The 17,575-nt window shown below is 37.7% G+C and overlaps 1 protein-coding gene across 5 annotated transcripts in view; it reads right to left on the bottom strand.

Annotated features, from left to right (window-relative positions):
- CSRNP3 (cysteine and serine rich nuclear protein 3) overlaps positions 1 to 17,575 on the bottom strand; it is a 99,830-nt gene that overhangs the window by 56,976 nt on the left and 25,279 nt on the right. For 4 of the 5 annotated variants that reach the window (XR_009208046.1, XM_040070047.2, XM_040070045.2 and 1 more), the window contains exon 2: positions 11,927 to 12,098. Coding sequence is in view for 4 of the 5 variants with exons in the window: in XM_040070044.1 (XP_039925978.1) it covers positions 11,927 to 12,098 (172 nt within the window). In the remaining variant the exon portion in view is untranslated. Of the gene's footprint in view, positions 1 to 11,926; positions 12,099 to 15,809; positions 15,864 to 17,575 lie in introns of those variants that run through there. The other variant, XM_040070048.2, reaches the window with a different exon arrangement.

Below are 17,575 nucleotides of genomic sequence, written 5' to 3'. Positions count from 1 at the left end.
TATCTCATGTATTAGATCGGTTACTTATGTTATTCACTAAATAAAGCCCAGAAAAAGAAACCCTTTTCAACCCATCTCGTATGTAGACCAGAAACCTAACTCTGAGTATCAGGGGGAGAAATGGGGAGGAGGTGGGAACTCCTATCCTTCCTCCTCATCTCAAATCAGAACACTATGACAAATCGCCACACTTAGAGCCACAAAAACCAGACAGGTTTTATGTCTTCATTCATACCATGGTTAACTGCTAAATCAAACAGACCCTTCAGAATAAGGGTTACCTACAGTAGTGCTTTCTGATTTTTCCTTCATCAGTACATGTAACACTTAAAAATAACATCCTAATAAACAAACAAATAAAAAATAAATACCCATTTTCCAATATCCCAGTAAAGCTTACATGAAATTATGAATTACTTAACCAAGAGAAGATGCTATCATCATTTTCTTGCTATTTATCAAGCATTTTAAGCTACTTCGTGACATTATTAAAATATTTTACTGATTACACACAGTTCTCTGAACCCATTTATTACTTGAGATGTGTTGGCCATCTCTTTTGTGGCTGAATAAATCATATCCCTTACTTCCAGCCTCTGGGAAAAATTAATCACATTATGATGTGGCAATTGAAATAAAAGCCTTGAAAATACCTCTTCAGATAACTCAGTGTTTCCCTTTCCAAAATATTAAACAGGCGATACTTTTGAAAGCAAGTGACAAAGGATGCAAATATACAATAATAATTTATTTACAAACACAGACAATAAGTTAGGAACATTTTACCTACATAAATCTAATTTCACTGGCCGTTGCTGATGCACGCTAATCCAGTAGGTTTCAGCATGAATTTTAAGCATTTTTAAACACAAACGTGCAGCTCGAAAACTGTGTGTTTTTTTTTTTTTATTATGTTCTTCCAAAAGTGCTAATCAAAATCTCTGCAGAGATGTAAAATATAGCATCATGTTTTGTACCATCAAATTGTACAAAATGAAATTGGACTTGTGTAACAGTAGAGATATATGCACGTGAATAACTGCTACTGTACTACTGACCTTGTGATCTCAAAGAACTCCAGTTTCTCTCAGGAGATTTTTAGACCTCTGAAATCACGTTTTCAGTCTGTAGACATTTCCTTAATCTGTCCTCTAAAAAACGAAATTCATGTCTCATTACTGTTAAAATGATACCAACAAACTCTTAGAATTTCTATGAAAAATTATGTGATGCCATATGCAAACTCACAGAATAAACAGAAAATTCCCTTTGTTTGCAATGAAGCCAAGTCACCACATTAGAGTGAAAAAATTCACAAGAGCATTTTGATATATAAAAATAAATGATTATACAACCTTTGAGCACACTGCGAGTATGCACATTTGATTTCTGGTACACATGGAAGTACTTCTGTTCTGACACAACAGGGAGTGTGAAAACCTTCCTGTATTTCACTGAGCAGGGCAAAATTCAGTAACTGCAAGGACAATTAAACATTAATCCTGCTTACCATGCCAGGTGACAGACTTGCCATCTGTTGAAGTCCTTAAAGTGAGGTTGGATATCTATCTAAAATACATTTTTGGATATAGCTTTTGGAAAAGCAAACTAAAAACAGGCCAACACTTATTCCATACTGAAAAACCGTGGTCATCATATAGAGAGAAGGCGCTGGTGGCACAAGGCAGTGACAGTAGCAGCTCTGCCATTAGAGATGCCTGTTGGTGTCGTGGTTTAACCCCAGACAGCCCCAAGCCCTGGGCAGCCACTCACTCACGGCCCCACCAGCAGGACTGTGAAGAGAACCAAAAGGTAAAAGCTGGAAAACTCATGGGTTTAATCGGACAAGCAAAGGCTACATGCGCATGCAAGCAGAGCAAAACAAGGAGTTAATTCACTGCTTCCCACAGATAGGCAGGCTCAGCCATCTCCAGGAGAGCAAGACTGCATCAAGGGTAAGGTTACCTGGGAAGACAAATGCCAGCACTCAAGATGTGCTCCCTTCTTCCTTCTCCCCACCCACTTCACACACTGAAGGTGATGTTGCGTGGTCTGGAGGGTCCCTTTGGGCAGGGGTCACCTGTCCCAGCTGTGTCTCCCGGGTACCCCCAGCCCCCTCTCCAGCGTGGCCGTACAAGGAGCAGAAAGGGCCTTGGCTCAGGGTAAGCCCTGCTCAGCAATAACAAAACATCTCTGTGTTATCAACCCCGTGTTCAGCACAAATCCAAACACAGCCCCCTACCAGCCACTGTGCAGAAAGTTAACTCCACCTCAGCCAAAATCATCAGTGGCCCTTTCCATTGTGCCCCCAACACTTGTGATCCAACTCTAAAATAATGTAGGAATCCTAGCTTAGTTTGTCTTAGCTTTGGTACAGACTCCAGTAGACCTCTGGTGATTTTCACATCCTCCTCCAGCAGAGGCCATAACTCTCTGGACATACAGCTCTTACATACTGTCTTAGCTATGATCTTGAGAATGAGGGCTGCAATGCTTGCTATTGTGACATTCTGCTTAAGGGATACATAAGAATTTTTAGGATCAAAATGACGCAAAGAAAAAAGTTTTTGATCATGATACAGGAAGTGCGCGTGATAATCAAATTCGGCATCACAAACTACGTAAGCTCCCACAAACATTTAGTACTGGCTGTTTCACACAAGGAATTAATATTTCTTGCCAATACTACTGCTGCTGCTTGCATGTATCAGAGTGTGCACAGATGGACATACAACTACAGCTTTCTGAAGCAGGAAAGGAGGTAACAAACAAAAAACATTTCCTTTTTTGAGGTATGCAAATGAATTTATAGCTAATCTCATAACACATGGCTGATGGTGCAAAGCATGCCGTACAGTATGGATGAAACTGAGTGGGCTGTATAAACTTCAAAGCAATAAACAGGGTACAAAAGATGGGTGGAGAGGAGAGCAGGGAGGAGCAAATGGAAAACATAGGAGACATAGGGAGGTGGTTCCATTATCAGCTGCAGGATGCATATGATGTTGTACATGGGAACAGTGAGGAAGGACCACAAAATATGGACCTGAATAGATTCACCTCAGCCTAGTGGTTCCACGAAACGCCATGATAGACTCTCATGACTATGACAGGGTTTTCGTAATTAGCAGGCGATCCATTAAGTTATGAAAAATAAAATTTGGTCTCAAAAGCTTCTATTGTAGATTTCTCTGTCCTACATTAATGGGAAACTAAAGTTTCCTTCACACTAGAAAGCACAATAAACAATTCAAAATAGAATACTATGTTTATCTGAAGACTACCAAAGTCACCCCAATTAAAAAAAGAAAAAAAAAGAAAATTAAAAAGAAAATTAAATCCTTTCTTGAAGAACTTATTTTAACAAAAATTTATGAAAATCCAGGCCTGGCTCATCTGCAAACAAAATTCTAGACAAATCACAACATTTAATGACTTCCTTGGGCACATGCTCTGACCCAGCACCTCCTCTTCTGTGTTAATCTCATTATGAGAAATGTATATTTAAAATGCCAACTTGATTTTTATCTGAAATGTCACATTTTGTCATCTCTCCTAGCTGCTCTTCTGTCTGTCTGCAGAATAGTGTAATTTTTTGAGAAAATTCTCACTTCCTTAAAGGCAATGACAAGATGAATTTACTATAGCCAAAAGCATTTTTGATGCTTATTCAAAGTCCAAAGTTTGGGTAGCTTTATTCGGACCCTAGCCTACTGACTTGTAATGTTAGTGAAATAGATAAATTCACAACAATGAGCCTTTCCACTGCAAGCCATTATAAACCACATACTGGTGGGGATCTAAATAATACATTATTTTAATGCAGCTGTAATTAAATTGTGTTACCTTCCTCCTAAGAACATACAATTGGGCATGACAACAAAGGTAAAAATTTCTACTAATTTTAAATAGTAGTGTAACAATGACTGCTCCAAAACTTTTTAAGTCCATTTCACATTTATCACTCAAAACTAAGAATATTATTTAAGTTAAATAATATGTAAAAGATGAAAAATAGCAGTAGAAGTGAATAGATATGCTCCATTAAAAAAAAAAAAAAAAGAAATAAGAAAAAAGAAAAAAAAACACCAAAAAAACCTACAAATGATCACTTTTTGGTAAAATGTAGGTCACCTATGGTTGCCATAGTAACCACTGCTGAACTATTGCTCTATAGATGACCACTGCCTATGGCTGCTTTCTTTGCTAGCAGTCATACCTCAATTAAAATAAGAAAGAGTTTGGAACTGATATTAGTTTTGTTGCAAACAAAACTCCTGCTTAAACATTTTCAAAAGCATCTCCTAATATCCTTGTCTAAATAAAATACTCAGATAACCAGTTGATAATACACAAACCCTACTTTTCAGCACTAAAAAATCTGTTCTTTGCCTGTATCTAAAGCCTGGAGTTTGCAAAATGGAAACAACTTTACAAGAAGTTGCAAAGACAAAAAATATTTCTACAGAGAAATTCACTAAACATCAGTAACTCAGAAATTCAATAAGCACTACCAGTAATTTAAGCTGTCTCTGATAATGTCACAGCAAGTCCTGTGACAATGCATTCAGTACCTGCACTGCAAGTGGGGGTTAATGGCTTGGCATATTATTATTTTGCACATGAGCACCCATTGAAAAAGCATCATGTAACAAGGCTGGAGCCAGGGATAATAACAGTTGAAGCCTCACTTGGGATGAAGTCATTGAGTCTTCAATCAGTTTGATGGTGAAACTCCCCTTCTCACCACTATTACTCTGGGGCATACACAGTTGATGATGAATTCATTAAAATCCAAAAGACTCCACATTACAAAAAGAGTCTTAATTGGCTTTGATAGTGAACTGGGAAATAACAGGACGACAAGTCAATGTCCTTGATAACTGCTAACTGGTTTTCCCCCTCAGAACAGTCATATCAACATTATCTAAGTTCAGAGTAAATGAGTACTACAAATACATTGTGGTAGACTAGTATCAGTAGTCACACAATCACAACACCAAAAATGCTGCATATTTAGTGGAAAAAAAAGAAAAATTATGCTCAATATTGTTGAATACCATCTATGAAAAAGCACATCCCCTTACTTGCTTCAAATGCTTGAAAGCTCAAAACAGACACATGAATCGGTAGATGAACACAAGACACCACAGCAAGACCGCTGAAAAGCCGAACAGAAACCTTCAGGAAACAGAGACAGCTCATGAAAGCTTTAGAATAAAAAAATTAATGTAACTGTTTTTAATTCACTGAATTGGCAAATTCCAAAGAAATGATAGCTTGTTATTATAGTCTCCTAACTGCACCTGCTGAAAACATCACTGCAGAATTTTGTAGGAGGGAGAGGACTGGTACTCAATTTCTTTATATTCCTTTAAGGATCAGGCCCTTAAATACACCTTCACACTCAGTGCACACCAGGGGACTGCTCTGAGCACCAGGACATCTCAACGAGACTAAAATACACATGGGAGATGGGGCTGGTCTACGGAGGAAGAAGAAAGGAAGAAGTCAATATAGCCTCCAGCAAGCTGAACACTTTTCTTTTTCCCTAATGTTTCAATCAAACTTTTTGAACTCTTTGCCCATGAGTCAGTAATTTCCATGGATTCATTCCTCCCTGCAGTTTATAAGGCAGCAACCACACGCATTTACTGTATGTGGTTGCTGTCTCACATTGGAGAAAATCAGTCTGTATTTTCTGCATGCAGATACAGGCTTTCATCTTAAGTAGGTCCAGGTGCCCAGCAGAGCCATAAAGTCCTAGTACAATACAAATGATGTAAGAAAAATCAGAATATAAAACTTGATCATTGAAGGCTGGTAAGACTCCAAACAGAGATAAAATACAGTTACATCTTTCTTGTAAGCATTGGAATGGTTTCATTATGAAGCACCAAGATAAAACTACTCAAGTTCACCTGCTTGTTAACTCTGTTTTGCAAGCAGAACTGCTAGTCTATTAAAACAAACCACAAAAAGACCAACCAAGCCAAATCCCACAGAAGGCATGTTCATACAAACAACAGCTGTATCAACTGACAGAAAAAACCTTTAAACAGGGACAAGCCCCTGTAAGCAACTTCTTCTAGAAGATCCACTGCCAGTAGTGCATTTATGTTGCTGTCCTGAAGTTAACTCCCCTCAGTCATCCCTATTGCTAAATCAGAGCAAGGAACAGCAGAGTAACATTCAGTAAGGAGAAAACACTGCACAATGGCACCTGTACTGCGGGTGCTACAGTCTGAAATTGTCTGTAATGGACAGTCACAGAATGGTTTGGTTTGGAAGGGGCCTTAAAGATAAACTAGTTCCAACCTCCCACTCCCAGGCAGGGATGCCAGCCACGAGGGTGAGGCTGCTCAGGGTCCCATCCAACCTGGTCAATAAGACAACATACTCCGTCAAAAGCACTGAATATAACCTGGCTTTAAATTAAAACATCTTTAAAACCATCTTTACACAGACTGATAGGAGACATTGTAGACTACTATAAAATGAAACATATGTACTAATCATGGCACTAGACGAGGAGAGAGAATATGGCAGTAATCTTTCTGAAGCTTCATTTGCTTTGTAAGAGCACATAAAGCAATTCAAGGAAAGCTGCTGAAGGCCACTGGGACTCTCACTAGGAATAAAAGTGAGCATTAGGATACAGCAGTCAGGAGAAAGAAAGCATGAAACTTTTTTTCAGACAAAAATGAATCTATTCATAGTTATAAACTGGTAACAGAAAAATCCATTTTTTTCCCTTCTTTGTGATTTGATTCACCAATTATTTCCCTGCAGAAGCTAGTGTAATGGTATCAGGCCACCCACAGCTTTCCCTGGTATCCAAATGTTGTCATAATGCTTCCTTGTACTTGAAAAAAGGGACAGCTACTTTTAGTACCCAAGACATCTTAAGGCTTTTTTACCCTTAGAAATACATTTTAAAATTCTGGTCTTATTTTACAAAGACCATGGAGCAAGTCTTCATTAAAATAAAACTCACCTACTTCCCAATCTTACAATTTCTCCAGAGAAGGATGTTACCTGAGCCTAGTTCAAATCCAAGCTAGAAGTTAGCTGAAAAGAAAAACTTCTGAAAGAATTTGAAAATCTGTGAGCTGAGGCATGTTTATACCACTTTATCAAAAAACCCATGGTCATAATGACTTTGCATTTCTAAAATTACATGTATCACTGGTGAGAGAAAAAAGAAACTTCATATTCTTTGATTTTATAAATGAGACTGTAAAGTTATTAAAATTATTTTGCATATTATGATAGCATCTAGAGACAGCAACTGCTATAAAAAGTCTAAAGCCAGTGGCTGAGATATGATCAGGTATAATTTTAAATCTGTAGAACAAATCAAGGACAATATCTAACCATCATATTTAATTGTTATGCAATCTCACAGACAACATTTGATCAGCAAACAGAATCCCGTACATTGTGTTAGCATCATTCTGAACGAAAAACTGCCAGCAAAAGATGGTTCCAGACCCGCTGACAGTGCACACTCCTGAATACAGACCTTATACATATGTTTTGAGTGCAAGGCTTTTCTCTAATAAATGCAGCACAGATACAGATATGCTGTAGAATCAAAAATCAACATTTCCCAGTAATTTTCTAATCTGTTTTTGAAATATGTTCCATATACATCAATGTAGTGAAAGAGGATGAGTCACTATCAATGACTAAAAATTTGCAAACTCCCGGAGCATTAAATTCCTTTGATCTTGATAAGCCGGCTCATTCTCATTCTGTTCATTAGCCCCCCCCCCGCCTTTTCCCAGTTTTGAGCCAGCCAATCTGTAGCCCTTTCTGCAAGCTGACATATTTACCAAGTAAAATCTGTTACCACTGCTTTCCTGCTCTTACTGAAATACACCCTGTTGCTTGTTGAGCTCCTCATCTTGGGGAACCTCCTTCACTCTTTTCCTTCATACATGACATAGTCTGCAAGCTGTCTTCCCACCCTGATGAGCTCTTTATTAGCTCCTCTCTGTATTTTCCCAGTAACCACCAACTGTTCACCTGTACATTCTGTTCATTTCTACTTTTTTTTCACTCCCATCTAACATAATGTCATCATTAGTCCCCAAGTACCATTTTGCTGATGACTCGCAAAAATTGCCTAAGAAGCTCAGAAAACAATCCAGTTGTGTTGCTTTGAACCATGCCTTGATAAGTACCTTTATTTAAGGGTTAACCTGGGAATGTCAATACCTTCATGATTTGAAAAATAAGAATGGCTTAAATTGTAAGCATAAATTATCATTAATTTTCCAGAAAATTATTTGGCAACTGTAATAGGGCTATTTTCTCATCTGTTCTATCTGCAAAATTAGCATATGTGGAGCCTGCCACAAGTAGGTATCCACATTTAGACAGCAATTCAATTTCAATACTGATTAATGAAAAGCATCTTGATATTTTCACTCTACTCCTTTGATGGAAAAATACTTTACAGTTCCAAAAATCCTTTAGTGATTGATTCTTTACCAATCAAAAAATCACAGTTGTCATAGAAACGGTAAAAACTGAAGTCAGTCATGACATAACAACGGAGCAATGGAAAATGTCTGCAGGCTCATGTTTTTGTGCTGGAGATATTTATATGAATTTAACCAGGGAGCCAACAAGTTTCCCAAATCAAACAAAGAATATTATAACAACAGGTATTATTATTGTTTTTAATAATCTGTTCAGAGTCTGGAAAGTAATAGTATTTTTCACTCCTGCTCCACACACTGGCTACATTAAGAGTAGACTCCTCTCAAAACATTCAGTGCAAGCTTATGCTATAACGGGACTGAATTTCTCTGATCACACATTTTAGATAGCCTGGAGGGGTCTTTGGTCAGTGCTCTCAGCAATCCTGAGATCCCATTTTTGGCATTTTTAAATTGACACAAACCACTTGAAAAATCTATATTGCCATTAGTTTCTGTCTCTTACAAATGCTGTTCAGAAAAAGACTTCTATCTGCAGGTCTCTGCCCTATACAGGACAGTTCAGCTCCATTCCAAATATTATCTTGGCCTTTTTCCCTATTACATAAAAATCCATAAAATGTAACTCTACTCCTGGCTCAAACAGGCTACAAGAGTCTTCCCCTCACCATCTCCCAGAGCTAAATCATAGACCAACTTCAATTCCAGAGTTCTTCCTGCCTTTTACTGGAACCACTTGACACTTCATAACTACTGCAAACACTTGCCTTTTAAGCAGAGAAAAGAAAATAGTCATAATACACAGGAATATTACTGGGCTGGCCTCACTGCAGGTGAGCTAAACTGATTAGCTTAACTACGAATAACATGAAAAGCAGCAATGTGGATGTGGAAGTACTCAGATCTTAAAATAACCATCTCAGAAGCTTTGAATTAAGTTTTATGGAGAAATTTAAGGGACTTTTTTTGTTTCAGCTGGTTTCCTCTAACAAATTGTCCCTCTGTACCCTTAGTTTTTTCTTTCAAAATAACTAGGTACACATATTTTGAACAGAGAGCAAACAGGTACTTGGATTCCCTATGCTTTCCTGGAATTGCCTTAAATAAACCCTGTTTTACCATGATAACATCTAGGACTCCAGACCTGCTAAACAACTTCAGATGCTCGCACCACACCCCTGTTCCCACCCTGCTTAAGGAATACATTTAATGGTAGGGTGAGCATACTCGGTGTGTAAAACGCTTCAGCAGCCTACTGAAGTTTAACTGATACACACAGAGAAACTTTCCAGCTGCACCTAAGATAAAGTTTGAGACAGCAAAATTAGCCTGTTAACTTCCCTAACCATGAGTTCAGGAATTAAAACCAAAGTGAAATCCAGTGAAATAACCAGCAAACAACCTGTGAGTGAAATATATATTTTTTAAAACAAGGAACAAAGGAAAAAAAAACCAAACCAAAAACAAAAAAAACCCCAACCAACCAAACAAACCCACCCCCCCCCCAAAAAAAAAAAACCCAAAACCAAAATCCCCCTCACAAATCAAACCTCCTTAAAAAGAACAGCATGATTTGTTTACTACCTTATATGCAGGATTCTTATTAGAAGAGTACCTGATTCACACAGACCCGTAAACCTCAGTGGGAGAGAGACAAATATATTTCTTCTGTTACCATAGTTGGGACACAAGTCAAAAATATGTATAAAACTCTGCAGCATTCTGTCACAGACTTTACATTTAAAATACCACTCCAGGCTTCTGTATGTCATTAGCACAAACTGCACATGTGCATACATATGTACACAAGCACATGTACATATATGTCACTTGAAAAAGCACATACAAAGTTATGTTTTTCTCACACTATAAATATATGCAGATGTGTATACATGCATGAACATTTCTATCTTTAATTCTGAAAAAGGCACATTCATTTCCATAGATGCCACTAAGGAAAAGAAAATCAAGGAAAGGCTGCTATATTCATTTAACTGATTTGGATATGCACAACATTTATTTTTGTATAGGACAGGCTACCACAGGAAGATAAATATAAATATAATTTCATAATATTGAGTATTAATTATTAACAACAGCCTTAATCTACATGCAGCTTACAAAATACTGTTATAACATTCTACTATCTCAAAGACTTACTCTGTACTGATATGGTTTACTGGAGCTCATGACATAATAGAGGATTTTTTAGACTGCTCTTGTGCGTCTAAGCAGTCACTTGGAGAAGAAGTGATAAATAAGAGTGGGAAGAATTTATATGAATATTTCTAGATTTTTCTGAACAGCAGAATAGCTTTGGGCACACTGTATGAGACCTGACTCCACGGAGTATGTGTACAGAATAAACACATTACTTCATAAGGTGGGCTGAGGGGGTAAGAATTTTACACTGAACTCAGATGAGGCTAGAGAACACATCTCACATATTCTAAAAGCCTGCTCTTTTGTGTATAGTATATACTAGTGAGAATAGAGTTGTCTGAAACAGCAAGGCATGTTCTCTTGTTTTGCTCCATAGTCAAACATTATGCAACCCAATCCTGCAACTTTCTTGCAGAAGAAATCTTTATTTGCAAATATTCTTATCAGATGTAAAATGAATATTCTTGCAGATATTCATTTTACATCTAGAGACTTTTGACTGTTAGTAAATTTGGCATTTGGGTTTTACAGAAGCTGATGACTAATAGAAAATAACCGCAACAGAGGACAGGAATCTGAAAACCACTACTATCAGAATCAGGTTGTAAAGAGATGTGTTTTAATAGGTAATGAGAAATTCCAGACCCTCTGAAAAATCTTAAGTAAGTAGCAATCTGTTACAGTGCTCACTCCAATAAACCCATTCTTCCCATATAAAAGTTACTGTAGTTACTAAGTTATCTCTAGTTACTGTACTGTACCTATATTATAAATACCCTCTCAGGCAGGATTACAGTTTTGTTCCTCTCTTTACCCCTGAGATGGGTGAAAGACAATGACTGAAAGCTGTAAGGCAGCAATGGCCTAGGTGCATGACTGACCAGATTCTGTCACAGACTGTGTACACTACTCTCAGCTCTGAACACGCAACACCAAGCAGAGGCACTGGCCTCCAAATTAGTTACTGCAAATATTTCCTCTTCCCCCAAATCATCATCCAAACTGGAAGACATTCTCCTATATACTTAAAACATACTAACCAGATGTGAATGATTGATTGACCGCAAACATGGAATTTCATCTGAAACTAACTCTGACATAAAAATTTACACAGAAACAATTTCCAGAGGAAACAGTTATTTTTTCAAAAACAAGTACTTCCTCACAGGGCCAGCATTTAAATATAATAAAACAGAAAAAAATACTTCAAAAAAAAGCAGATAGCTTTCACTGTATTTCTAACAAGTAAAATGAACCTTTCTTAGCTTGTGTAAGAAGGAGTATCATGCCTTACACACCCCTTTAGTACTTACGAGTAAAATGATTAGAAGCAGATGGATGGACATTACTTCCACTGTCAGCACTTTCACTGCTAGAAACATCATCATCTGACTCCCACACACATGAACAGGGTGAAGTTCCACCAACTTCTTCAAACTTCCTCTTTAAAATTCCACTCATGGCTGCAATGCTGTCACCATGCACCTGTAACAGGAAGAGAGGCAATGAGGCACTGAAACACCCACCTACTGTGCAGGTCTCCCCATTCATTTATCATGAGACACTTCATCTATCAATCAGGTACTGATACCTGCAGCTAAGCGGCTCCTTAACCAAGAGTTTTAAACAACTTTTCCAAGAAGAAATCAAACAAACTCACAACCTATCATCAGTATATTTATGATCTCACTGACTTTAAGACAGAAAATAAATGCTAACTGTATTCCACCAATGCAGACAAATCTATAGACAATCTCATACATAAATATTCAGTCATGGAGAAAATTTAGGTCAATAATACTCCAATGTAGTTACTCAAAAATGGACCTTTATACAACACTTAAAAACTTACTTGGCATTACTTGGCATTAAGAATTGCTACATGACAAAAACTGTTCTGAAATAAATACAGTCCAGAAAAAAACCTCATCGTCTCTTTTGATTTATTTTAAAGGTCTGATTTATGTAATTCTCAGTACTAACAAATGCTTGCAATTGCAATTAGATTTGAGAGCTGTATGAGACACTTTTCATCTTTCCAGGCCAGGCCCTGTGTAAACAGTTCTGGCTCATTTTGTCATTTTCATTTACTCAGAAATTTCTTGCAAAGAATTTTTGAAATTCAGATATTCAGATACTAGCACACAAGCAGACTATTTCCACTCACACAAGCATCAAAGGACTGGGTCCATCCTTAAGAACCTGACTTCCTAATCACATTGCCCAACAAAGTAAAAGCCATGTTGAACATTCCTTATTGTTTCTCTTTCATATATAACAGCTGATCTTCACACCTCCATTTATGGAACACTGAGCAGAAAAAGACTGAAATATTTTTAAAGCCATTTTCAGATCATTTTAACACATCCAATTTTTTTCTCTATCTTTAATTAAAAAATAACTTACTGTCACCCTCATTACTGATTAATTCCTACTGCAGACTGAAGAGTAATTCTAAGATCTTAAGTTAAATGTTACAAATAATATCTACTCTCTGGCTACGTTAATCAGTGAAATGCTGCTGTAAATAGTTGTGGAAAAAAAGCTGTTTGATGCTTTTTAGCTTTTAGTATCAAAAATTCTCATCTGATGCCTTCAGCTTGTTAAGCTGCCAATTCAACTCATTTTATAACACAGTTATTTCTTCCAGTAAGCTTCACTCTACCTTTATGTATGTGTCTAATTTAGAGAAAAGATTTCAGTATAGATGTGGAATCCTGACATAATGCTAAGAACAGATGCTGCATAAGATGATCTTCAGCACAAAACTTGTTTGCATGCACAACACGCTAAAAATTAAATAACAAATATATTAGGGTTTCATACAGTCAGTCACACAGACGGCTTTAAATACATATGCTCACCATGATGTCCTCAGCTTGTTTTACTATTTATGAAAAAATGTTTTCCTGAAAGGGATTTCTTCAGGCTAAATGTATGACTCAAAGAGAACTTGCTTAGATCTCAACCTCTGCCCTTTTGTCCAAAAATGAATTACTACAAACTGCAAAGAAAGCACTGTACTTTTATTCTGAGGACATGGAAAGGGAATTTAGCATCACTTTGCAATAACCTTTGCAAAAATGTAAGAATGCATTTTTATGAACCAACCTCTAATAAAAAACAGTTTTACAAAAAAAAGGAAAAAGAGATAAAAGAACTAAACACACACATACACTGAGACCCCACAATTATAGAGTCACCCCCTAAGTACAGGTTCAGAAACAACTCCTCTGAATTGCCCCCCATATCACTATATCTCTTGCCAACCACCTTTTCCATTGTCTCCTGCAGTGCTTACAGCACTGAAATTGTGAAATCGCCATTATTTCCATGGCAACAGCCTGCAATATCAAATCCACAGGATTATAGCTTGACTGTAGAAGAGGGTAAAGAAGCAGCTGGAGTGTGAGAAAGAAAATGCTTACACTCAAACATCTCAGCGAAGAGAGTGAGAAATGAGCTGACAAAGAGTTTATCGTACAAGTGAGACCTAAGTCAAATCCATGTGTGCACCCACTGAAATTATGGCTACAGGAGTCATGAAGTTCCAGGTCCAAAGAACATAAGTTATAACTGCACTGCAAGGCAAACCTAGTATCTGTGATCACCATGAGTGTGAAGCGAGTCAGAGAGCAAGAACTCGTTTCACCCTGAGATGACTTCCAGACAAAAGCCCTTTTGTCAGACACTGTCTCCCACCAGTAAAAACACACAGAGACTGGATGACTAAATGGTGTCTTGCACACATCAGTCAAGTCGTTGCACACAGTGAGAGTGTCAACAGCCAGAACTGTTCCCAGCAAGTAGCAGAAACCACTTTTTACACCAAAGGGTTTTAAATTTGCCTGGTTTTAGCACAGCCTACATTTGCAACAAGTGCCACAACCTGGTAGCAGCAAAGCCATTTCATTAACATAACCATAACAAATGGGTCTCAGGATCCTTGCATATGACATAGATTAGCTCTACATGGCTAGCTGATCAAGATGAGGTACAGGAGGTACAGGGATACTGCAAAACCTGAGTATCACTCCAACACAAAGAAGGCATAGCTAGCCATTACATATATTTAGTGTGACTGTTGCCTGATTTTTGTTCTGAATCTCTTCCAGGAAATTGAGAAGGTTGTTTGACAAAGTAGTTGTGATCAAATTTAGGTGTTGCCTGAGATCTGTTGACTCTAATCTCTCTGTAATCAACTATCCCCAGGAATATGTTACATGGGGGAAAGGAGACACTTCCATTACTCAAGAGCTTGGCTATCACAGAGATAGATTAAAGAGTATCTAAAGCTGTTTGTACTCACTATGTACCAGCAGGAGATCCCTTTAGAATAACATCTGTATAAACAGATGCCACTCCATAAGCCAATATTCTTCAGAAAGAAGCACATCTGCATAGTAGTGCACAAGGCATGTTCTATCTGGGAGCCTTATTTACACAGGCATCCTGCAGTACCTGAGTGAGAGCCACATCTCCAGGAACTAGGACACAACAAGCATGAGACACACAACCCAATGTTGTTTATGAAAGCATTGTTTTGCTCTTTGCTCATTGTTTGATATATCCCAGTGGAAGACACAGATATATGCCAGAGACGAACAGCAATAAGCATCAACCAAAATTCTAACAGCAGTGAGGACACAAAATTAGTGATATCACTAAAGGTTCCCTCAGTGCACAACTGGGGAACCAGGACAGAGAACTCAACTGAATTGTCCTCTGTTCTGCACCATAACTGCAATTGCATAGGTAAATTCAGATTTTTGGGGAAACATCTGAAGCAACTGCAATCACAAAGAAATCCAAATCCAATCTCACTTGAACAGAAGACCAGAGTACAAGGAACCAAAGACTTACATAACTCAAATTTTCAATACGTGAATGGAAAGCAAAACTATAAATCAATCCTGTAACTAATAGGAGGAATCATAAGGATAATATAACTATGCAATGATATAATTTTGCTAACACAAGTCATTTAGAGATGTGAGACTACCATTATATAGGATGGGAATACTCTTAAATACACAGAAGCACTTCAGCAATACATACATTCTGAAAAGAAGCGAGCAAATGTTTATAGGTGTATAGAATGCAGTACACAGAAGTCCATGACTGACTATAGGAACCAAACAACAGCACATGACTGAGAAAAATAAATGAATGGTCCACCAATATTCTTGGACTTACACTAAGGCACCAGTGCGGTTCAGCCTTCAGAGACTGAAAAACTACCACCAGCTACATGTAAAGAGATCTGCTATATCATACTTATCCATTTGGTCAAAAAGGGCGAAGCTTGGCTTGAAAGGTTTAATTAGAAACAGACCTTTCCAGATGACTACTAATCAGTTGTTTAGTAGCTACAGTTGATTTGGAGCAGCATGCTAACAATTCACACAACTGAGTAACAAGCAGACACTGGAATCTTTCCTGTTCATAGATATAGCCTTCAAAACAAAAAAAAATCCTTGCACAGTGACGTGATACATCATCCTCTGCCATCCTTCTCACCATACTTGTGTGGCACTAGTCCACAGCAAGGCAAAACAAAGTTGAAACAGAGGGAACAGAATTAAAGCAAAGAAAATAAGCTAACACATTGCTATGAGCTCTAGGTCAAACACCAATTGCCTAACACAGTTAAGGATTCTTCAAGAAAGTAACAACTTGACACAGCAGAAACCTATGATGGCTATGGGCTGTGAGAAGGATGTATCTTTCTTAAACACCCCCCCATCCAATTTCTCCTCCTTCACTTCCTATTTTTCCTCCACCCTGATGAAAATACTCCTACAATGAGATCATTTAGCCAGTTCTGTAGCTGCAGGTATGCCGACTGGCAAAGCAGGTCCTCAAAGCTCCATGGCAACAGGCTTTGCCTTCCCACGATGCCAGATAACTAGAAGGCACCCGATATTTAAAAATTTCAGAGGCAATATGTTATTACTAGAAGATAAAAATCCCACGTAAATATGGGAGATACATTTCACACTGTCACAGTACTATCTGGAACCTACAAAGTAAAATAACATAAAAGCCTGGCTAATTTGACTTTCATTGGTACCTAAATAAAGGCTGAAAATTTTAGAGAATCTTTGTAGCAATCTCATTGCAGCAGATATCTTCAGATACCTTTAGATATCTTCTTTAGATAGCAGGTATCTCCAAATCCCAGTGAAAGGCCTAAAAAAGAGTGATGTTAGAATTACTGTGTGAGTGGACAGATGACAATACCTTCATTACCTGTGCTCCCAGGAGAAAATCTTTTTTATCATACCGTGGTAGCATACAGTACCAAACTTGTTCTACAAAACCTAAGTTGCCATATCCTCAGTGTCTCACTGACACCCACAGACAGTTTATATACTGGGCATGACATTCTATGCTAGAGAATATCACTTTGGCCAGTCTGGGTCAGTTGCCCTGGCCATGCCCCGCCAAGCTCCAGCTCCTCACTGGCAGAGGGTAAGACACCAAAAAAGTCCTTGACATAAAGCAAGCACCACTTAGCAACAACTAAATCATCCATGTGTTGTCAGTATCATTTTCATACTGAATCCAAAAAACACAGTACTGACCCAGCTACTAAGAAGAAAATTAACTCTGTCCCACGCAAAACCAGGACAAGTCACAAAGACAAATCCAACAATTTTTTCATCCTAGCCAAAATTTTCAAATATATGTTTTGAAAAATTCACTGCTATAGTATATAGCTCATACAACATCATCTGGGACACTGAACAAGTATGGAGCATACCTGCAAAGAAATAAATATCAAGCACGTACTGTACACAGTAAACATTAAAAAAGATATGAAATAATAAACCAGAACCCTATTCAAATTATATATCCTCATGATTTAGAGAAAAGCCTCACTATAGAAATCAGTTATTGATTAAAGCTATGGAAAAATCCAGAGGAAAAAGAGCTCAAGAACACACTGGCATTTGGAG

Source organism: Hirundo rustica, chromosome 7, assembly GCF_015227805.2.
Source record: "Hirundo rustica isolate bHirRus1 chromosome 7, bHirRus1.pri.v3, whole genome shotgun sequence".
Taxonomy (NCBI): domain Eukaryota; kingdom Metazoa; phylum Chordata; class Aves; order Passeriformes; family Hirundinidae; genus Hirundo; species Hirundo rustica.
The sequence above is the reverse complement of the archived record's forward strand: the minus strand, read 5'-3'. Positions and strand labels throughout refer to the sequence as shown.